At 39.4% G+C, this 24,295-nt stretch overlaps 1 protein-coding gene across 2 annotated transcripts in view; it reads right to left on the bottom strand.

Annotated features, from left to right (window-relative positions):
* Positions 1-24,295, bottom strand: part of LOC144491596 (transketolase-like) — a 42,740-nt gene that overhangs the window by 2,166 nt on the left and 16,279 nt on the right. For both annotated transcript variants that reach the window (XM_078209629.1, XM_078209630.1), the window contains 9 exons: positions 20,425-20,616; positions 18,597-18,724; positions 15,763-15,956; positions 10,510-10,674; positions 9,709-9,865; positions 9,127-9,257; positions 8,429-8,512; positions 2,656-2,752; positions 1,434-1,556 (listed from right to left, as the gene is read on the bottom strand). In XM_078209629.1, coding sequence (XP_078065755.1) covers positions 1,434-1,556; positions 2,656-2,752; positions 8,429-8,512; positions 9,127-9,257; positions 9,709-9,865; positions 10,510-10,674; positions 15,763-15,956; positions 18,597-18,724; positions 20,425-20,616 — 1,271 coding nt within the window. The remainder of the gene's footprint in view (positions 1-1,433; positions 1,557-2,655; positions 2,753-8,428; positions 8,513-9,126; positions 9,258-9,708; positions 9,866-10,509; positions 10,675-15,762; positions 15,957-18,596; positions 18,725-20,424; positions 20,617-24,295) is intronic.

Below are 24,295 nucleotides of genomic sequence, written 5' to 3'. Positions count from 1 at the left end.
TTTGAAGTGTCGAATTCACTTAAAAACTGGAGTAAATCCCGCTTTTTTTTCAGCGGGAGTTTCAAAATGAAACTTCCACACCGTGCACTGCAGAGTGCACTAGCCTGATTCACTCCAGAAACCAGTGGGTGGGACTTATTCCCACTGGAGGCCGGCAGCATAGCACTGAGCGGGCCACTGTGCAAGTGCCAATTTGTCAGCGCCGAGATCGGCTCATGTGCAGTGTCTGCTGGCCTCCCAATTGCTGGCCAGCTCCACGACCTCCGTATCACCGGCTGAGCAACCCACCCCCCTGCCCCATGATCCGATCGCTGGCCTCTGAACATATCAAGGCCCAGCCCCGAACCACCCCCCCCCCCCCCCCCCCCCACCCCCCACCCCAATGCATAGTAAGAAAATTAGCAAGAACTTTTATCAGTTACAAACAAGAAACAAAATAACCACTATAATGTAATGTATATATCTAAGATGTTCCAATCAAAACCAAAACCTTCCATAGACAAAACCCTTTAAGCAAGTTCAACACAGCAAAGACTAATGCTCATGTGTTACTGGAAATTGAGTCCTTAGGATTCACTCAGAACAAGTTGAAGTCAAAACAGCTTCTCAGAAACCCAGGAAGAGACTCTCTGGTCAAGCCACCAAATGCAGAATTTTTACTGCAAGAAGGTAAGACCTTTCTTTCAGATAACCAGCAGAATTTCCAAAACAATAGGGAGAGGGGGGGGGTAAAACACTCCTTTTTAGCTTGCTGTCCCTTATTAAACTGTAGCTCAGAACTGAAAATGAAAGAACGCCCATCACCTGAGCTGCCAATAAGAAAATCCCAAAGTAAAAACAAACAACTCCCATCCGAGCCACTTAAGGAGCAATAAAAAGACATCTGGTAGCCAACCCGGCAGCACTGAAATCGGCAAGGGCTGTGAGCTAAGAAAACACTGAAGCTGTGAGAGCTGCAGAAATCATGATTAAAAAAAACTTTTCTTAAAGGTACACCAATGTCACATTAGCTAAATTAATCTTATGGAGAGCTGTCATGAATTTGATGGGCTGAAAGGCCTCCTTTTGTGTTGCAACCATTCTAAGATTCTACAGACAGTGCAGTTCCTTGGCGAGTTGTTTTGCTGTGGTCTGTGAAAGCAGTTATGCCATATTTTTTATCTCCTGAGGTGGTCTTTGGAATGTGATCTATAATGTTACCCTTGGTACCTACATCACGTAGACAGTATTGTTTTGGCATCTTGGGTTGCAAATAGTCGCAGTGCTCATCCAACTTTTATAGAGAATATAGGATGTATGGGCAATCTGTCTCAATAGCCTAACAGATATTATATCTGAGAAAATGCAAACATTGGCCCGTGCAATGAACCACAACATAGTAAAGCACAGCCCCACCATGCTTGGGCTGGTCTAAATGCATTTTAAAACCTTACCTTCATAATAGTGGTCCTCCACAGTGATAACATGCTTCTTTTTGGTGCCTTTACTGCAACAAATGATCGTTTTATCATCAAGTGGTTTGATTGTAAATGGGTCAACCACTCGAATAAATATACCTGTAAAATATTACACATTTGACCATTTTGATTTGGTTGTACATAATGCAAATATCTTAACCATTTCAAAATACAGATTCCAAAATCCCTCATGCACAATGAAAGGAGAGTGAAGAGAATAGAGACAATATGAAAGCTTGATCTTTTTTGCTGAAGACTTTGCCAATACACTGAAATCCTTGACCTCATTTATAAATACCTCCATTCCTTTATCCCATCCTACCTCCAATTTCCTCCTGGCCTTCCTTTTCTCTTTTCCAAAAGATTCTGTACATTCCTTTACCACACTGTTGGTAGCATCTTCTCAACTGCCTTGATCCTGATGTCTGCATTTCCCTTCCTAAGCCTCTTCACTCCTCTTTCCACCATTAAAAACCCATCTTAAACTTTCAATTACCCCTTGTTAGACAGCAGAATGTATAACCTTCCAAAATTCAATAAATAATACTGGTCATTAGTTGCAGGGTAATTCACAGCTTTTATTTTTTCTTTAATGCAAAGGATGCTGGAAATTTGAAACAAAAACAGAAGATATTGGAATCCCTCAGCCAGCCTGGCAGTTTCTATGGGGAAAGAAACAGAGTTAAATATTTCAGATCGCTCCACGTGCGATGTCAGCCCCATTGATTGTTTCCAGCACATCTGTCTTTATTAACCTATCCTTTTCCTTGTTCTTATTAAATAGATGAAACAATAACCCCTATGATCCCATATTCAGGCCTCCAGCATTTAACCCAAGTTAATAACTTGGAGTCATGCTGGAGTGACATACTGTCTGAGGTTTCTGTTCCACAATAAACCCATTCATATGAGGATGCTCAACAATCAAGTAGAAACTAAATTCCATAATCTTCAATCAATAGCAAGTAAATCAATTTTATTCAACTATACAGTACTTAACATGGAGGATTTTATTAAAAGGATATGTAAAATGCATCAGTCTTAGTTAATAAAATCTGATGGAATGCAATCAATGATAAAAGAAAAATCATATTGCAAGAAAGGAATTGCTTGTAAAATCTGTTCATTAAATTATAAACCTGTAAAGAAAGACACCTTTACTTTTATACATTTTCAGCAGCCATTATTTTATATTTACCTTCTTCAGCCAACTTAGCAGCTGCAGTCAATGTCTCTTGCATCGTCACCCCAGCAGCAACAACAGTGACCATATCCTTATCGGTCTTCTTCAGAACCTGCCAGAATATTCAAAGAGTATTGGGACTTACTTTAGATCAACATCATTTCAATTTAATCACAGAATAGGTTTTACAAAAAAATGCTTTCTCTATGAATTAATGATACGCTGAAGAGAGACAGAATATAGCAAGTTAAAGCTGAATTATGATTCAGTTCCATTTTAAATTTTTGATCCCTAACAAAGACTATTTGAAATGGGCATTTCTATTACAGCTGCTGTATTGCTTCCAGTTTGGCAATACCTCATATATAGACTATAATTCCCTGGTCCAGGGAACAGACATAAATTGACAATTTTTGTCTGCATTCTCTGAAGACTTGCTTTATTCTTTGTCCCCACCATCCCAGACTGTTTGAAAAAGGTTTGACACATACAATACTTATATGGCGTAGGATGTTAAATTCAGATAGTGCGAGTTTACTGCCTCCAGGGCCCACACTGGAATTGAGTGGAGTCCCTACTCCAGGATTATACCGCAACTTGAGCATCATTACAGAATGTCATCCAAGTCCAGGGTTGCGCACTCTGCCTCTAACAACCACAACATTAATGCCTAACTAAACTATTTGTAAAAACAATACCAAACGCAAGACTGTTTCCTACAAATAAACTTAATATCTGAAAATACCATCGGAGATTTGGTCGGTGCACATTTGAATCAAGGGCATTTTTCACGAGGAGATATATACTCCTCTGTCACTTAGAGTAAACAACAGGAAATTAAGAAAGGGAATAGAAATGACCCTGGTAATTATAGACCAGTTAGTCTTACTTCGGTGGTTGGTAAATTGATGGAAAAGGTCCTTAGGGATGGGATTTACGACCATTTAGAAAGATGCGGATTAATCCAGGATAGTCAGCACGGATTCGTGAAGGGCAAGTCGTGCCTCACAAATTTGATAGAATTTTTTGAGGAGGTAACTAAATGCGTTGATGAAGGTAGGGCAGTTGATGTCACATACATGGATTTTAGCAAGGCGTTTGATAAGGTCCCCCACGGTCGGCTTATGATGAAAGTAAGGAGGTGTGGGATAGAGGGAAAGTTGGCTGATTGGATAGGTAACTGGCTATCTGATCGAAGACAGAGGGTTGTGGTCGATGGAAAATTTTCAGACTGGAGGCAGGTTGCTAGCGGAGTGCCACAGGGATCAGTGCTTGGTCCTCTGCTCTTTGTGATTTTTATTAATGACTTAGAGGAGGGGGCTGAAGGGTGGATCAGTAAATTTGCTGATGACACCAAGATTGGTGGAGTAGTGGATGAGGTGGAGGGCTGTTGTAGGCTGCAAAGAGACATAGATAGGATGCAAAGCTGGGCTGAAAAATGGCAAATGGAGTTTAACCCTGATAAATGTGAGGTGATTCATTTTGGTAGGACTAATTTAAATGTGGGTTACAGGGTCAAAGGTAGGGTTCTGAAGACTGTGGAGGAACAGAGAGATCTTGGGGTCCTTATCCACAGATCTCTAAAGGTTGCCACTCAAGTGGATAGAGCTGTGAAGAAGGCCTATAGTGTGTTAGCTTTTATTAACGGGGGTTGGAGTTTAAGAGCCGTGGGGTTATGCTGCAACTGTACAGGACCTTGGTGAGACCACATTTGGAATATTGTGTGCATTCTGGTCATCTCACTATAAGAAGGATGTGGAAGCGCTGGAAAGAGTGCAGAGGAGATTTACCAGGATGCTGCCTGGTTTGGAGGGTAGGTCTTATGAGGAAAGGTTGAGGGAGCTAGGGCTGTTCTCTCTGGTGCGGAGGAGGCTGAGGGGAGACTTAATAGAGGTTTATAAAACGACGAAGGGGGATATATAGAGTGAACGTTCAAAGACTATTTCCTCGGGTGGATGGAGCTATTACAAGGGGGCATAACTATAGGGTTCCTGGTGGGAGATATAGGAAGGATATCAGAGGTAGGTTCTTTACGCAGAGAGTGGTTGGGGTGTGGAATGGACTGCCTGCAGTGATAGTGGAGTCAGACACTTTAGGAACATTTAAGCGGTTATTGGATAGGCACATGGAGCACACTAGGATGATAGGGAGTGGGATAGCTTGAGCTTGGTTTCAGATAAAGCTCGGCACAACATCGTGGTCCGAAGGGCCTGTTCTGTGCTGTACTCTTCTATGTTCTATGTAAATTGGTCCTCCAGTTTCTACTGCAAATGGACAATACCATATATACTAACATCAAAGTTGATCTCACATAAAAGCCGATCCCATGATTTTTGGCCTGAAAATACCATACATTTTCATATAATTAGTGCAAATTCCCCAGTTTTTCAAGGATCAAAGCCCAAAAATATGTGGATTGTGAAGGAGGAAATCAATGCTTTAAAAGCTTAGGTTACAATTGAAAAAGCAACATTTAAACCAATCAAAAACCTCTGAAGTGGATAACAATAGCAAAAGATAAATCCCAGTTGTCATAAAAGTTCCAGAGAGAGAATTACAGTGATGGGTTAGTAGCTGAGAATATAAATACTGATTTATTTTCTTTTTATGAGGGGAGAGATTATTGTCCAAAACTCTGTTGAGTGCAAGAGTAAAAGTGAACTAACTCACTGACATGTCACTCAAAAACTAACACAGGAAGAATATTTTTAATGCAGTAGAAATGCAATTCAAAATTAGTTGTTTGTGCAGCAATATATGTTTAAGAATATTGAGCAGAGTTTGGGTTTGAAAAGCTTATGAACAGACTTCAGCTCCTTTTTACAATGGGTTTAAAGCCACTTAAATTTATTTGACAATGCCTCAGCTTCCTAGCCACTAGAGGTCACTATGTCCATTCAGTGTGGCCTGAATCAAGCACACACGTCAGCTCCTCGAAAATACAATTGTTAAAGTCAACACCAGGACTTTTGGCCTAAAAAAAGGTCTCAAAAATTTGACTTTTGGGTGGGTTGATTGAGTTATTTCATTCAATTAAATCGTAACTGACAACTTTTCCAACAATAACTAGAACTGGATTCACCATATGTGATTTCCACAGTGTAAAAAGACAATCAGGTCTATAGACTAGAAAATACAATGCTGTTATATTCAGAATATAAATCATGAATCCAGCTGATTGAGAAGATCAGTATTGAAGGAGAGCACTCATTCGTACTTTTAGGCTGTTAAAGATAGAGAGAAAAGAAAAAGGCTGGTGGTATTGTTTGAGAATATTGAAGCTCTGAAGAGAAAGGATGTCCAGGATGAGTCAAGGACAAAATCTATTTAGCTTGAGCTAAGGAAATAAATGGGTGCAATCACTTTATCTGGTATAATCTATAGGCCACCAACTAGTGGGAAAGATGTAGAGGAACAAATTTGAAAAATTATATACTGATGCAAGAACATGTGAAGGTCTTCAATAATGTGTATATAGACTGAGATATTAATAGAGTAGACAGGGAGGGGACAAGTTGAGTGTGCAGTTCATAAAACATACAGTATCATAGATTTTATTAATAGGCGCACAAGAGCAAGGTGATATTAAACTGGTATAAAACATTAATTTGGCCTCAACTGAAGTACTGTGCCCAGTCCTGGCACCACACTTTAGGAAAGATGTGAAAGCACTAGAGTGCAGAAAGGATTCACAAAAATGGTTCCACAGATGAGGAACGTTAGTTATGCACATAGAATCATAGAAACCCGACAGTACAGAAAGAGACCATTGGGCCCATCGAGTCTGCACCGACCACAATCCCACCCAGGCCCTACCCCCATATCCCTACATATTTACCCACTAATCCCTCTAACCTACGCATCTCAGGACACTAAGGGCAATTTTAGCATGGCTAATCAACCTAACCAGGAAACCCACGCAGACACGAGGAGAATGTGCAAACTCTACACAGACAGTGATCCAAGCCGGGAATCGAACCCAGGTCCCTGGAGCTGTGAAGCAACAGTGCTAACCACTGTGCTACCGTGCCACCGGAAGTGTTTTGAGCCATGTTCCAACATCCATAAACACTTCCATTATCATCTTTCTCATGTTCCAACTACACTTCCCTGTTGACAGTGAGCTGGTGAGCACTTTGCTGCACATTGGTGGGGTGATGAATGGCTAAGACTAGGGTGTCATTCATCCTATTTAAGGTAGCATTTATAATCTACAGGTCACTGATAGATTGGAAACGTTGGGACCTTTTCCTTGCAGAAGAGGAGTTTGAGAGATTTGTTAGAGGTATTTTTCCCAGCGTGGAAGAGTCAATTACTAGGGGGCACAGGTTTAAAGGTGCGAGGGGCAAGGTTTAAAGGAGATGTACGAGGCAGATTTTTTTCACAGAGGGTGGTGGGTGCCTGGAACTCGTTGCCGGGGGAGGTAGTGGAAGCGGATACAGTAGTGACTTTTAAGGGGCATCTTGACAAATACTTGAATAGGATGGGAATAGAGGGATATGGTCCCCGGAAGGGTAGGGGGTTTTAGTTAAGTCGGGCAGCATGGTCGGTGCTGGCTTGGAGGGCCGAAGGGCCTGTTCCTGTACTGTAATTTTCTTTGTTCTTTGTATTTAAAATCACAAAGGGTTTAAACAGAGTAGATGGAGAAAACTGGTTCCCCCTTGTGGAAGAATCAAGAACTAGAGGACACAGATTTACAGCAACTGGCAAAAGAAGCAAGAGAGACAAAAGGGGTACTTTTTCATACAGCGACTGGTTAAGATCTGGAATGCATTGTCCAAGAAGGTGGCTAAGGTAGGTTCAATCGAGGGGTTGTATAATTACTTGAAAAGCAAGAATGCGCAAGGCTATGAAGAGAAGGTCTGGAGAATTAAACTAGCGGAACTGCTCATTCGGAGAGCTAGTGCAGACACAATGGACCAAATGGCCTCCTCCTATAACAATTCTGTGATTCCATAAATTCATCGATTGTTTTGAGGTACCTTTTAAGATTCTGCAAACATTTTCAGAATCTCTGTCACCCTTTGTGACGATCAGTTTTAGTTCTAGCCCATAAATTCACTTGAATATAATTTTAGTTCTTTCCATTACTTGTGTCTCCTCTGGTTCATTTGAATCTGCAATAGGTGCTGTGAATAATTACACAACTTAGTTAGTTCTAGAGGATCAAGTCCAATTTTCTCCAAAGAAGTGGCATCTGTTCTTAATTACTTTGAACCAATGGGCGAGATTTTCCTGCTGTTCAAGCCAGCAGGATCTTCTGGTGCTGTCGACGATGCACCCCCACGGCGACAAGGCGTGCGTTCAACGGGGATCCCCATTAATAATGGCGGGATCAGAAGATCCCATCATCAGCCAATGGTGGACCACCTCCCGCTGCCAAGAAACGAGCAGCAGATGGCACAGATAATTCCTGCCCAATGTGGATGATAAAGTAAAAAAATGAAATTTGACCATCAATATATGTAAAATTTAACTGAAGATCTTGAATTCTCAGGACTTAGTGGCAGGTAACTTGATTAATGAAATAAGGTTTTAATTATTAGAGTGTAGAAAACAGAGTATTAAAATGGATGCATCCGTTCATATCTCAATTTTTTGGCTGTTTCAGGAATAAATTAAAAGACAATTAAGTCAAGATAAACAATAACTGTCTCTGAAAAGAGAAAACAGAATGCTAATCAGGCTTGCTAGTTAACAGTAAAGTGGACATTCAGACATTGGAACTAAAACTGAGAAACTACACCACAGATTTTAAAAATTGCATGAATTCCTCTTTGTTTCCTACCTTAGCTTTTCCAACTTCAAATACTTCAGTATTTTTATAAATTACTGTAGTTTCTGGTCGGCTGGTTCGAATGAAGCAAATACCCTAGAGATGTACAGAAAGGGTTTCAGTTTTGAAGGATTCAAATATCTGATGCCTTTATTCACATAGAATAGTTTAAAAATTCAGTACTGTATACATCAATCATGAAAAAAGAACACATTTTTAGAAGTTCTATTCATTATGTAAAAATATGCATCAACCCAAAATGGTGCAAGATGGTGCTTTCAGCTACCCGGGATCTTAACTGCTACATGAAGGAATCATCACTGTCCTCTGACATTTATGTGAATTAATATCCATAAATTTAGCTCTTTTTATTCCTGGTTGTAAATCTCTTTTCTTTCCCATGTCCTTCTTATGTACATGTATGTATGTATCTGCAACGACCATGAATAAGCAATACTTTTGAATTAATCTTAAGAATTTGCTGTGAGTCGCTTTAAAATTAACTTCACAAACTTGAAGAGGGTCTGGGGAAACATGCCATCACCTATTTAAAGCAATGAAAATCCCTCTACTTAGGGACAAATAGCAAAAAATATAAAGGAGTTGAGTTTGCCTTTCTGCCCTGTCTGTCTTTTAAAAAAAATACAATTTGGCTTTAAAATTGATTTACAATTAGGAATAATGCCACTTTAAAGTGTGCTGCTATATACCTTGGTGTTAGCAGCCAGTTCTACAGCCCGTTCAGTTGACACAGCATCACTTGGATAGAAGATTGTTGCTGTGGGAATGGCACGGAACATAGCAAGATCTTCCAGACCCATTTGGGAAGGTCCATCCTCACCTAAGAAGAATTAACAGCAGTAGAAACATTATCACAGGCCATCTCTCATTGTTCAATTTGAAGATCCACTGCATGATCAGCAATGTGTAAGGTTCAATCTTTGATTCTGTTGAGTTAACACAATATGCTTTGAGAAAATCAATCAGGACTTCCGATCAATCACTATCCATTGACCTGTACTGGAAGTGTATGCCAAGCCACTAGAGTGAAGAAGAACAATCATTTGTTGTCCACACTCTCATGCAAAATATAACCACTTACACAAGGTACTGTACTCCAATATAAGTTCATTCTTTAGGACAGTCAAGATGCTGCAAAAGGACAATACAAGATGATCTTCCTGATAAAATTAGGAATTAGCTTAGAACATAGAACATTACAGCGCAGAACAGGCCCTTCGGCCCACGATGTTGCACCGACCAGTTAGTAGAACCACTTAAATTAAACTCACCAATTGAGATACCACAGTGGGATCCAACAAAGTTGATATTGCTTTCAGAGATTGCTGCCATACGAATCTGGTCAAATGCTCGGGAGAAGAAGGTAGAAAAAGTGCTAACAAACGCAACAGTCCTATCCCTTGCACAACAACCAACACCAACACTCACCTGCAAAGTGAAAAACAGAATCAATAACAACCATTTGGCCAATTGCAGAAACAGAATGAACAAAAGTTCCTTTTTCCTTCCACTTCTTTTTTTTGCAAGTTAGTTGCATTAATTGATAATGGAAAATAAGGCAGAAAACTCTACTTAATGGATCAAGACAATGCATAATTAAAGTATGATAATATGAGAGACCTTTTGATCTCATCAGAATTTTCTAATTTTACATATCTTTTTCAAAAACTGTCACAATAATAATTGACAGTGCCAGTTCTCTCCGACAAACAAAAACTAGTAGTTAAGGAATATATTGGTGGCAACTGAGAAGAAAGCTCTAATGAAGAGTCATCTAGACTCAAAACATTGGCTCTATTCTCTCCCCACAGATACTGTCAGACTTGCTGAGATTTTCCAGCATTTTCTGTTTTTGTGCGAGAAGAAAGCTATCTCAACTGCAGAAGCATAAGGCTAGGCTAATGGACAAATAATAGGATGACAGTCAACATAAACTGTCCAAATACCCTAGAAAAGTGAAAAGGTCAGTACGTTTTAGTTCCACTTTCAACATTACATTATGTAGAATCAATTTATTCCTATTGTCTGCTTTTATTTGTGTAAAATTAAGAAAATACATTGAAAGAAGTTACCATGTTCTGCTCTGCTATGAAACATTCAACATAACGCTTAGGATGCTCCTTTTTGAACATTTCTGAAAATGTTGAGTTCTTGGTGTCACCATCTAAAGCAATAACACGGTCATTGCTCTGACCTATTTTTGCCAGGGCAATTCCAAAAGCTTTTCGGGTGGCTACCTGGAAGAACAAAATAAAATGTCAACGACACACAATGATTCCCTGTACTTGTTTTATTTTAAAAATGGAGCCTTGATGCAACAGTCAGGTTATGCCTTTGAAAGAGGTTTCTTTTTAGTTCATCTTGAGGAGGGGATTGAATAAAATACTTTATTAGGGGAGGAGGTAATTCCATTTATGCCCATAAACTTTATGGATGTTTCTATCTCTGACATTCAAAACTATGATGTGGAGATGCCGGTGTTGGACTGGGGTAAGCACAGTAAGAAGTCTCACAACACCAGGTTAAAGTCCAAAAGGTTTATTTGGTAGCACAAGCCACAAGCTTTCAGAGTGCTACTCCATCAGGTGAGTGGGAGTTCGGTTCACAAACAGGGCATATAAAGACACAAACTCAATTTACAAAATAATGGTTGGAATCCTGCCTGGTGATTGTCGAGCGGTGTTCATTCATCCGTGAATGAACATCGCTCGACAATCGCCAGGCAGGAGTGTTCTCTTCCTGTTGGGGGACACTTCAGCAGTCCCGGGCAATCAGCTTCTGATCTTCGGCTAAGCATTCTCCAAGGCAGCCTTCACGACACACGACAACACAGAATCGCTGAGCAGAAACTGATAGCCAAGTTCCGTACACAAGGACGGCCTCAACCGGGATCTTGGGTTCATGTCACACTATCTGTAACCTCCACAACTTGCCTGGGCTTGCAAAATCTCACTAACTGTCCTGGCTGGAGACAATACATAACCTGTGCTTACATTATCTCTCCACTCACATTATCTGTACCTTTAAGACTTGATTACCTGTAAAGACTCACATTCCAACCATTATTTTGTAAATTGAGTTTGTGTCTTTATATGCCCTGTTTGTGAACAGAACTCCCATTCACCTGATGAAGGAGCAGCACTCTGAAAGCTTGTGGCTTGTGCTACCAAATAAACCTATTGGACTTTAACCTGGTGTTTGAGACTTATACTGTACTCAAAACTATAACATGATATGCACAGAGTCAATCTACTGCCTCATAAAATATTTACATCATTGGCTACAAAAAGGAAATATTTATTGAAAACAAGAATAATGAGAAAACTTCATGAAAATAGAATATGAATGATTTACATAAAGTGACACAGTATAGGCAAGTAATCTGGGGGCAGCTAAAGCCTTCAAAAGATCTAAATGAGTAGATTGTACAAACACATCTGTAACACAATTTCAGATGCTTCACTCCATGCCATCTGAATCCCATGATGGTCAGGCAGCCTGGAGCAAACTTTGCTCCATTTTTACTGGAATCAGGCTACAACTGAAAATAACAAGAAATACATCAGCCAAACAGCAAAGCATCACCATCTTTGGCTCAATTCACGTGGAGTGACCCAGTGAATTTCAGTTTGGATTTTAATTGCGACACAATCACATCCCTCAGTCTGTCCAAATGACTTCCGATTCTAGACTGTAACAGCATAGGATTGAAAATAAATTCTAACACATTGCTTATTCCACTGAATTGTTAAACGGCAATATGGATCACCTACTGCCAATATTTAAAATGGCCTGGATTTGGTTACTGTTATTGCAGAGTAATTCAGACCAAGTCTATGTGCAGCCAAACGAGGAAATCCAGAAGCTGCTTTCTGATATTCCCTGCTCCCCCAAAAACTGTTCTCAACCTGCACTTTGCCAACAGACCTGGCATTGAAATCCATGTAACAGACATGCTTGTTGTATCAACCCACTAAAAGCAAACGAGAAAATATTGGGGCTGGTACATTCAGGTGTAAGCAATTTTTTAACATTGTGATAGGTTTCAATTACGACCAAACAACCTTTTTGCCAACAACTTTCAGAGTTTAATTATTGTCGGAGGTTCAATTTTTTTTTTATTTCTCTCTTATCCCATCTTTCTTTCCCTCTGTATTTCATTTCCTGTACATAGTTACAGTGCATATTCTAATTTAAACCTCTTGGTTGAATTTCTGCATGTCTGCAGGATTCTTCAATCCAATGAACTGAAGATATACATTGTTGGTGGTGGTCCTGCTCAAAAAACACCACAGCTCCACAGAGGGCACGGCACTGGAAATGATCTTTACAATAAGTTACTGCTTATAAGCTTATGAAAAATCCATGGGCAGCTTTAAACATAATTAATGTTGACTATATTCCTTCGTCACTTGCTGCAAAATCTGGCAGATTCGAAATATTGGCAAACAATTTACAATATATTTGCACCTGGAGTTAGACACAATTATACAATAGCCAAATACATGTCCAACAGATCACCGAATTTTGGGCTTCCTTCAATGTCTGATTTTCATGAATGTCCCGAGGAACAAGCAATACCAAGAGTGTAACAAAACTAACAGGAAGAAGCCACCAGCATTTCAAAATGCATTTCACAGGATGCAGTCTCCCAGCAATAAGATTAGCAGGCTGCAGACAGACCAGGACAATACCTCGACATGCTAATAGGAAGCACCTTAGTTAGATGATTGAACTATCAATGGGAGGCACACATATTTTAATTTTAGAGCCACAAGAGCTGGAGGGTCAGACAGCAAATACACAGAGAACAAAGGGAAAAATAGTATAATTGCCAACACACCAACATTCAGGAAAGCAGGCAGGCAGATTCCACTTAACAGCCTGGAGGCCAGTTCTAGTTAACAGACAAGCAGCAAGAGTGCAGAAACCTTTGAGGAGGCAGTTAAAAACCATATGTTCACTGAATCAAGAATATTTCCCAGAATACTCCTCAATTGTGTACAGTGTAGTAACAATAAACTGGCCTTTACTTATAGATCAATTGAAGTGGATGTTGTTTAGGAACAGGGAAGTCCTTAAAAAGTTCAGATCTCAAACAGACTTTGAATCAGCTGTGTGGGTGTGTTTGGTAGTTCCTATACGTAACGGTCTTAGATCATTACAGTCCTGTATATGCTTATGTGTCTTTTCTTTATTGTAATATAGTCTTTCATAAGTGTTGTATTATGACTGGGTTGGTTACTTTCTCACTGGGTCTTCCATGTGACTCCTCGCATCATTCCTGTCAATAAAATTAAACAACACCACAAACTGATGTTCCAGGTTGGGACACCCTCGTAGATAACATCAGCCAGGGTCGGGACACTGATGGACTTAGATCATCATTTCTAACTCAATGGGTATATTCTCTTCTGGTTGCACCAATGTTTCTGACAGTACATAAAGACAAATGTCTGTATCAACTCAGAAAATTAACTACCTGTCATGTTACGGGGTTGATGGTAGTACAGGATGCTAAATATCATTCTAGCTCTACTGCTTTTTGTTGACTAACAATTTATTCAATTAGCTATTGTAATTTTTTAAAACAGGGAATCTGACATTTTTAAAGGCGTGAAACTTGTAAATGCAGGGGGATTTCAGCGTGCTGGTCGAATACAAAGTTAGAATGGAGTTAGAGCAAGCAATTAGGAAGGCAAATGGGATTTTCACCTTTATTGAAAGGTGACTGGAATATAAGAATAAAGAATTCTTGCTACAATTGGACAGGGCTTGGGCAAGACCACGGTGAGCAGTATTGGCCCCCATATTTAAGGATAAACTTGCATTGAAGGGAAAAGAGCAAAGGTTCACTAGATTGGTTCTTGGGATGAGAAGATTATTCTATGATGAGAGTCAGAGAAAACTGGGCCTATATTCTGATAGAGAAGAATGAGGTGATCTACTCCACTACCTGAATTACAGTAAAGTAGGACTGTGCGGCCTATAATTAATAACACAGATCTCATCCCAAATTGGAAAGACCAGGTCACTTCCATAATTGTAATGGGTAGACCACAGCTATACTTGGGCATCAGATGCACCCAGAGAAACTTGCGGAGGAATGAAGCCACTCTAATGAAGGCCTGCTGAGGCTCATAAAGGATTGAAGATATAGGCAAGGAATTTTTCTTCTACTCCCAAAGGAGCAACACATATTTTTAAGATAATTGATTCCTTCTAAGATACATTTCTCCAGGGTTGTCTTGGGGTCTTTACTAGGCTCAGAGCAGAATTTAGGCCAGCTCTCAGTTCATATCAGTTCCATGTTATGTGGGAACAAGCCAAGAACTCACAGTAATTGCCCACATTCCTCAGGGATGGTGAGAGGGGTGACATAAATATAATGCAAACTATGGCCACTTTATTTTTGTGATGAAAACCTGCTGGCCTAAGTACTGCCTTCAATCACCACCTCTCTCCCACAATTGATGGGGGATTGGTTCACAACACTGTCAACACATGCATATCAGGCCTACTGTCTGTTCAACCAGATTCCTAAAGTTTAAAGTTTAAGTCACAAGTGGTTTTACATTAACACTGCAATGAAGTTACTGTGAAAATCCCCAAGACACCACACTCCAGCACCTATTCGGGTACACTAAGGGAGGATTTAGCATGGCCAATGCACCTAACCAGCACGTCTTTCGGTCTGTGGGAGGAAACTGGAGCACCCAGAGGAAACTCATGCAGACACAGGGAGAACGTACACACTCCACACAGACAGTGACCCAAGGCTGGAATCAAACCTGGTCCCTGGTGCTGTGAGGCAGCAGTGCTAAACGCTGTGCCATCATGCCGTCTTTGATCATGTGGTTGCTTTGGAGGGAGTACAGAAAAGGTTTACCAGGATGTTGCGTGGTATGGAGGGTATTAGCTATGAGGAGAGAGTGAATAAACTGGGATTGTTCTCCCTGGAAAGACGGAGTCTGAGGGACAATCTGACAGAAGTTTATAAAATTATGAGGGACATAGATAAGGTGAACAGTTGGAAGCTTTTTCCTCAGGGTAGAAATGACAATCACAAGGGGGCGCAAGTTCAAGGTAATGGGGCGGGGGTGCACTGCCAAGTGAAGTGGTTGAGGCAGACAAGTTAGCGACATTTAAGACTTATCTGGATAGACACGTGAACAGGCAGGGTAGAGAGATACAGGCGATTGGTCTAGGTAGAACAACATGATTGGCTCAGATTTGGTGGGCTGAAGGGCCTGTTCCTCTCCTGTACTGTTCTTTGTATAAATGGCAGCATTTTGGAATTGCATGATGTTGGTATGATTGTTTACCTTCTCAGCATGCTTATATTTGGGTGGTGTAGAAAGTTGGATGTCTTGAATATTCACACATGGTGCATTTTCCATTGGCTGCCCTGGGTTAAGTTTCTTTCCCTCAAGGATCTTTGCTTTGATTGCTCGAACAACTTCTTCCATTTTATCTTTTGGAATAGGCTTGCCATGCCAATTTTCTTTATCTTCAACACCTGAAAATATTTGAAATATTGAAGGCTAATACCGCACATATCCACAAACTCACGAGAATTAGGGGTTGAAGATGTCACATCAGCAACCCTGTTCAATTGGTGTAATATGCCATTGCGAACCTTCTGATCCTTGAAACGCGTACACAGCATTCAAGAGACACACACTGCACATTAAACACAACATTCAGCATTCACATTATACGTTAGGATACATTTCCTAATCAGTAACTAATGATTTTCAGGCATGTGACATTACCAGTCAGAAAATTTGGGAACCTTTCCAATTTTGAAACTCATCCATTTTGCTTATTACACATTTCCATTACAGAATTTATAGGGGAAGGAAGTTACAACCTGAAACAGGCAGAAGTCTGTCATAATTTATTATATTGCAATTATCACATTTTGATAGCCATGCATTTATTGATGATTGAATCGAAAGAAATGGCACTCAGGATTGTTAGGGACTGAACTATATACACAGATTAACAGCCAAATAAGGAAAATACAATGAACAGTTTTCAACCACTTCTCAGCCATTTTTGTTTTTTTTTCTCCTATTGTGATTTTCAGGAGCATTTGTGCTTACTGCTCATTACTTTGTGGATTTGCTCCAGGGGAATTGCTCTGTAACTGGTCTGCCAGGGAAAAATGGAAGAGAAATGGAGGGACACCAGGCCAGTGGGGTTGTATCAGAGTTGTGCTATTTCCATCTGTGGTAATCCAGAAGCTCTCAGTACTTGTACACATTTGTCAGCAGAACAGATGCTATGGCAATTGAATTGAATAGGCATCACAATACAGGTAAGCCATTTACTCCAACTAAACTCTCAGCTGAAACTGTTCACAGGTTGGGCATTGCAATGCCTGTCCTATTCATAAAGTGGGCCTCAAGTATTAAACTAGGTTCATTTCAGGTTTTGCTAACTGTATCAACAATCAGTGTCCCTACATTGATTTTACAACACAGAACCTGGTCTTTCAGCCTAAACTGTCAATGCCCATATGATCATCCTCCCATTCTACATCATCGAATTGTTATGGCATCCTTCTATTCTGTCCCCTCTCATTTAATTTTCTCTTAAATGCATCTATACTAGTCACCTGGACTGTGGTGCTGAGTTCTATATTCTGATCACTTTCTGGGTTAAAATGTTTTACTTGAATTCTTGGTTTGGTTTATTAATGCCCATTTTATATTGGAGGACTTATTTATTAAATATTTATGATTTTAATGTAATTCTCCTGCTTTTCAATTTCACTATTCTGGAATTGAAGATCAGTGCTTTGTTTAAGATTTTATAGCCTCTCCCGCTGAAGGTAGATGGAGGTAATGTTTTTGCCCCGGTTAGTCCATTTGGAAATATATCTAAAACAAACAGGTGAACTCAATAAAACTTAGTATACAGATAGGATATGGCCCAAAAAGAATTGATTAGCTTTTGGCAAAGACGCAGATACTGATCCTGAATTTTTTTTTCAAAGGAGTGGTTAACATTGGGAGATAGAACAATTTGATTTTTATGTTTTGTTAGAATTATGTTGAATATTTTAAAATATTGTCAATTGTCTCAGCTGTCAAAACATGAGCAGAGCTTTCAGAGCAGGTTGTTGGATGCAAGTCAGCCTGAAGCCTCCTTGGTGAAATGAAAACTCTTAATAGAACAAAGAACAAAGAACAGTACAGCACAGGAAACAGGCCCTTTGGCCCTCCAAGCCTGTGCCGCTCATTGGTCCAACTAGACCATTCGTTTGTATCCCTCCATTCCCAGACTGCTCATGTGAGCAGTCTGGGAATGTCAATAAAAAGATATATTTTTCAGCGTTTTAATTGGAGAACCCCAAAGCATAATTGTAATAATATTTAGTTAGAACAGCACGGGAGAGGTATGCTGCTGACTGCCCTCTTCTCCTATTAATCCATGTTCTTTCTTGCTAAATAATTTGTGAATCTGTATTCCTAGATCGCTTTGCTCCTCTAGCCCAGCAAAACTAGTTTTCAATAAGTACAAAAGTATCCTTATTCTTCCTACCACTATGTACCACCCCACACTTATCTATATTGAAACTGCAAGGTGTTTCTGATCAGATCATGTGTCCCTCTGTACGGTCTTGTATACCAGTACTTAATAAATATAAACAGATTCCACGCTCTTTAATTTATTCATAAATCGCACCAGATAATGCAATCAATGCTCATTTTCCAAAAAGCAATCACAAACCTTTCCACAGTCCTCCCAACATATGCTAATCCTTCTGACTGTTATTCCCTGTGCTTAAAAATCTTCATGGTTGTAAAGACCTCTTTTTAACTTGTTGCCAGGAGGGATAAATCAATACCTTAATGAACCTTTGTGAATTTGTCATTCCTCTAGTTGTATTAGCCTCAACCCAGCAATTATTCAAATATTGCATGAAATTTTGACTTCTACATGGTGGAATTTGAATCTGAGCCTGTGGTAGCATTAATTAGTGTTCCAATATAGATCATCACTGGGCATATCTACTATTATAGGTCCTTAACACTACATAACCAAAATACAGAATGTAGTTTGTTTGCTTTCCATTAGTATATTCACTAATTGCTCCAAAGAAAAAATTAATACAGTTCCATAAAAAAGGTACATAGATTTAGAATACCTTCAATGCCTTTTCCTTTAGTGGTCTTAGCAATAATAATAGATGGTTTGTGTTCGACCATGGTGGCCTGCCAAAAGGCTTTGCAGAGTTCATCAACACTGTGTCCATCCACCACTTCAGTCATCCACCTGTACACAAGGGTTTAGAATTCATCACAATCACCAATCTGAGCCACAAAATTCAGCAAATGCAAAGCAATTTAATCGGTTGCATTATCTGTAGTGTACTTGGACCACAAGATACTGGAATATTTACAGTATTTGCAGTAGAGGCAAAGTTTAAAATCTAAATAATTCTGATGAGAAAGTTCGTTGGCTGATTAAAGCCATATGCAACTGTGTTTTAAAGAATACAAACACAAAAAGAAATAATTTTCAGCCTTCTTCACAAAATTTGTACTCTGTTAATTAATCCATTCTCTACTCAGCCACAGTCTCAGATTAAACCAGAGTGCTCATAACCTATATGACTCCAAAGGAAGCTTCTGGCCTTATATTGTCTCTCATCACAAAAACCACATACAGACATGGTTCATCTCTGCCCTCTGCCTTGGCCCATATGTTGCTAGAACCCTCATTCATAACTTCTGAATACTTCAGTCTGGAGGTAACAATTTTCTCCTAACCAGCATTCCATTTGCATCCTCACTTCACCCTAACGTTGCCTTTAGACACTTAAGCCCTAGGAATTGTCTCCCTAACCCCCTCTGCTCTTATTCTTGTAATAAAAGTACAAATCAATAAAGTCGAAAAACTGCAAACATTAAAAATACTGCTTTGATTTGATGTTTGAATTCAATTTGTTTCCACTTTGGAATTAGATGATGCAAGAAGCCAGTAAAACTAACATATTTATAGGGTGTACTAAATAAGAACCAGCATCTTTCACAAACTCAGAATTTTCAAGCAAATTATGTAATTTTGACTTTAGCACTGATCCTAATGGCACTCCACTAGTCAAAGCCTGCCAAATTTAAATGCCTATTTATGCATACTTGTTGCTTCCTGTCTACTAACCAACCTTTTACCCTTGCTAATAAACTACCCCCCAACTCTTTGAGGCCTCAGGTTGCCTGTTAATCTTTTGTGTGGTATCAAATAAATTATCTCAAGCCCCTGCACAATAAGGGAATTATTAGGGAATATGTTGAGCAATCCACGAAACTGAACATCTGTATCTTCAAACTATTTTTAATTCAGCTCAAGTTTATTCAAAACAGTAATAAAATCAGAAAGAAACATACTGGCGAAAGAGGTAGTCATATAGAGAATGTAAATATGAATTTACATTCATCAGACTATTATGTTTGTTATAGGCTGGTATATGTTGACTCAGCAGAATGGATTGGAAAATGTTTCTCAAGTAAGGTGGTTACAGCCTGCCAGCTCTTTTAAGGAACTTTTTAAGGTAACTAGTACTCCTTGCAAAGCCAATTTTGCATGATGTAGCTATACAATCATCTTACGCAATGTTACTGCTCTCAGCATGAAAACCTTCAAACAACTTTTAAGAATAGAAATATAGCAAATATGTAATAGTTCTACCGTACCATATGATTTCATTTCATCTACTGACTATTGAACCTCAAGAAATATCAACTAAAGATAGAGCAACAAAAAAGTTAATATTGCTCTGGATTCTGAATTTTGGAACCTATTAGTTTTATTTTTCTTTAGTTTTATTTACGGCATTACCTCCTCCCTAGCCTATTGCTTAGGTTCCTCTTCGAGTATTAATCATTGAAAGGTCAAAGACCATTCTGTCCGTCTACATGTACAGTAGTCATCATCCAAACTTCTGCGTTTGAACTTCCAGGTTACAAACTTACCCAAAAGCTTCACAACGTTTGCGGTAGATTTCAACTTTGTGCTGCAGTGGAGCAGGGTCGCTTTGACCCAGGCGGTTCACGTCAATAACAGCCAATAAATTGTCAAGTTTATAGTGAGAAGCAAATGCCATTGCCTCCCAGACTGAGCCTTCAGACGATTCTCCATCTCCCAATAAACAGAATACACGGTAACTAGAGGGAACGGGGGGAGAAAAGTATCAATAATTCCACATTAACTTATTTGACTCCAGGATTTCTTTTAGCTTTTGAAAAATTGAGAAGATTTTGAGAGAGTTACTAGCAGCAGTATAATGACATCAAATTCAGGATTTTGACCATTTACCAATAAATGAAATACAAAATAATTTGATCAAAAACATGTACTTCGCACAAACAGCAATGTACAAACAACATTGATTTATCCCATTTAAATAATTAGGAACATAAAACTGATAATACGCAAAGTCAGGTTTCCCAATTATTATGCCCAAGTGCTCTTCTATCTACGTTTCTGAATTAAAAACATGATTCTCTCTCAAAAAGCCAAAGTACTTATTTCATTAAGTTTATTTGTGTCACAAGGAGGCTTACATTGACACTGCAATGAAGTTACTGTGAAAATCCCCTAGTCGCCACACTCTGTTCTCTGTCCCTGTTCGGGACACAGAAAATTTAGCATGGCCAATGCACCTAACCAGCACGTCTTTCAAACCGTGGGAGGAAACCCACGCAGACACGGAGAGAATGTGCAGTCTCCACACAGAGTGACCAAAGCTGGGAATTGAACCCAGGTCGCTGGTGTTGTGTGGCAGCAGTGCTAACCACTGTGCCACCGTGCTGCCCCATGATACATATGATAAAAATGGTGAATCTAATTTTCCCATATAAATGTAAACAAAGTCAAGCTAGTTAATTATTTGGCATGGAGAGAATAACTGTGGAAAGGGTCCGTCCAAAAAGTACATCCTTTGAAATCTGTATTCAATTTAACTAAATTATTCAATTACCAAATGCACGACCCAAACATCATTGTTAATGTAAATATTAAATGAACCTATTTCATTTAAATAAGCTTCTATTCCTATCTAGTAACAGGATAGAATGCTCAGGTAGGTTGGGAACAAGTTTGCTCAATAAAACAATGAATTACAACACTTGATTAAACATTTCCTAGACATTCTTTTATATTAACTTTAGGATGTAATTTATGACAAACATTGCATCTGACTCCTCCTTAAAAATCCGATCTATTATGTTCACCGAGAAGATTTTGCTACAACACTGTGCTATGAATGTTAAGTTTTTTTAAAACGTAGAAATTATGTAATTCTTCAGAACAAAACACATGTGGTGGCACTTAGTCAATTTGGTTTTGTTTAAACAAAGTATTGAAATCTGTTCAAACACAAAGATAATTTGGCAAAAATGCTACCATAGTCCTCAAAAGAAAAATGTTTCTTACACATGGGTACCTAACCTTAATTAATAAGTTGTCAGAAAAGGCATATGTTGCAAGAGAAAAGCTTTAAAAATTAAAAGTATGTGTAGTCACCGTGACTGAACAGATTTGTTTTGAAGCAGTTGGATTTCTTGGCAGTTCATGCACAGTAATTAACTTCCTACCAGTATTTGCTGTGGCAATTTCCAAGTCCCCACCTACTAATCAATAATACTCTATTTATCAACCTGATTTGGTAGTATCTGCAAAATATAAAATGTCCCTTCCCTTTAATAAGTAAGATTGATGAATAAGTGTAAAGAAACAAAGTAAATCCAAAACAACCTAATCGGAAATGTCCTGACACGCCCTGATAGCATTAGCAAGCTCAAATATCAGCCCAAGCAACACCTGGCCACGCGCCATCACATCAGATTTTCCATTCCTTAACTACTTTACAATTTATTATAATTCTCTGCAGAGCTGAGCTTGTAGTTATCTTGATCTTTATAAAGTAGCACCACACCATGGTATGTATTCATTTTTAATACATCTCAATACGAGTTATCATTTGTGTTATCAGTCGACACATTACTGGATTGGACCTGCACTAGAACAAAGCAAATTAAGAATGGGGCAGGCTGAAATCAATGCAAATTTTCAAAGAGGAATCAAACCATACCACTGGAAATATTCATTGGCCTATGCTCTGATATATCTGCTGTCAAATCAGATTCTTATTAAGGGATCACCCTCATCACCAAGGTTTTTCAGTGATTATTTTTGTGAGAAGGTTTATTGACTGAGGACATATGCTACATATGTTTTGGGTGAAAAATTGGGCTTGTTACTGCCCATTTTCTGTGTCCCAAGAGCTCCAAAATAGCATTTGTGGTGCAAATTAAGACAGATGCCAAATTAGTAAGGACATTAACACATGCTACAGGAGATTATGATGTCAATCAGTATTAAATAACAATTTGACACCAAGGTTGCCATTTTGGAGTTCAATGTCCCAGAAAAACCCATCTCTTAATTTTGCGCAGCTAAACATGCATTCAGTAGGTAGGACCTCCCACCATGCTAATTAAAGCGATTATCTACTTATACAAGTTGGCTGATTTCTTTCAGCTGTTACTACAATCCTTCAAGTGTTTGCCATTTTCTATTGCAGTCAGGAGCCCCTACTCGCTCAGGATGTTCATGGAGCAATTCCTCTAGCTCAGCAAGGAAGAATGTTGAGACATATGGGCTTCAACAAGAACATACCTACTGAAATCAGCCAAATAGTGACACGGCGGCTACCACTTCTGCTTCACTGCGCTAGGGACCCAGGTTCAATTCCAGCCTTGGGTGGCTATGTGGAGTTTGCACATTCTCCCTGTGTCTGCGTGGATTTCCTCCAGGTGCTCCGGTTTCCTCCCACTGTCCAAAGATATGCAGGGTGGATAGATTGGCCATGGTAAATTGCCCTCAGTGTCCAAAGAATTGTAGGTTAGGGGGATTAGCCAGGTAAATATGCGGGGTCACACGATAGGGCCTGGGTAAAATGCTCTGTTGGAGAGTCGGGGCAGACTCGAAGGGCCAAATAGCCTCCTTTGGCACAGTAGGGATTCTATAAATACAATTTCAGCAAGGCAAGGATTTTATTGCCAATGGCTGTGGCGATGACCATGAAAATCAAACTTTATGCACCTGGCTCCTTTTAGGCTGCAGCTGGAGATATGTACAACATCCTGCAGTCTCGCATTAGCTATACGTCCCTGAGACTTTCTATTCACAGACAACTAACAATATTTCATTCTCTCTGCACGAGACAACTAGAATGAGCACACAGCTTCCACATGAAGGAAAGTGTACGCACACATCCATTTTCAGGTGCTCAATGCCACTATTGTTACTCACACAAAGTGGCTGTGGTGGGAGAATCAACCCAGACTGGTATTTTAGGTTCAAGCTGATTTATTGCAAGATACTTCCTCAGTTCTACTAATTTGCAAGAAGTTCTCTACAAAGAGTGTTCCAGCTGTATCTATTTATAAGACAACCAATGTCACTTGTTTAACTAACAATTCCCTTAACAGGGTAATTGCCATACACTGTGATTAATAGTACATTGACAACCGTGCCCTATATTGGAATGGAAAGGAATTCCATACCTTCAAGGTCAAGCTTGACTGGCCATAGGCAGTGATTCATGCAGATCAACACCCAGAATCCTGGCAGCATTCAAGATGCTTTCATTCTGTGGCAATTTGTTGTACAAGCTGAAACTAACTTACCATGTGAAACTAAAGGCTGGTTACAGAGTGACCAGAGGTTATTCACAAGACATGGCTGATGGCTATGTTGTGCAATCCATACATGCATGCAATGAAATCTACCATGCTTCTTATGAAACATGATAGGGAAGACAATTGCCACGCTGAAACA

The sequence above is a fragment of the Mustelus asterias genome, chromosome 3 (genome assembly GCF_964213995.1).
Source record: "Mustelus asterias chromosome 3, sMusAst1.hap1.1, whole genome shotgun sequence".
NCBI classification, from domain to species: domain Eukaryota; kingdom Metazoa; phylum Chordata; class Chondrichthyes; order Carcharhiniformes; family Triakidae; genus Mustelus; species Mustelus asterias.
The sequence above is the reverse complement of the archived record's forward strand: the minus strand, read 5'-3'. Positions and strand labels throughout refer to the sequence as shown.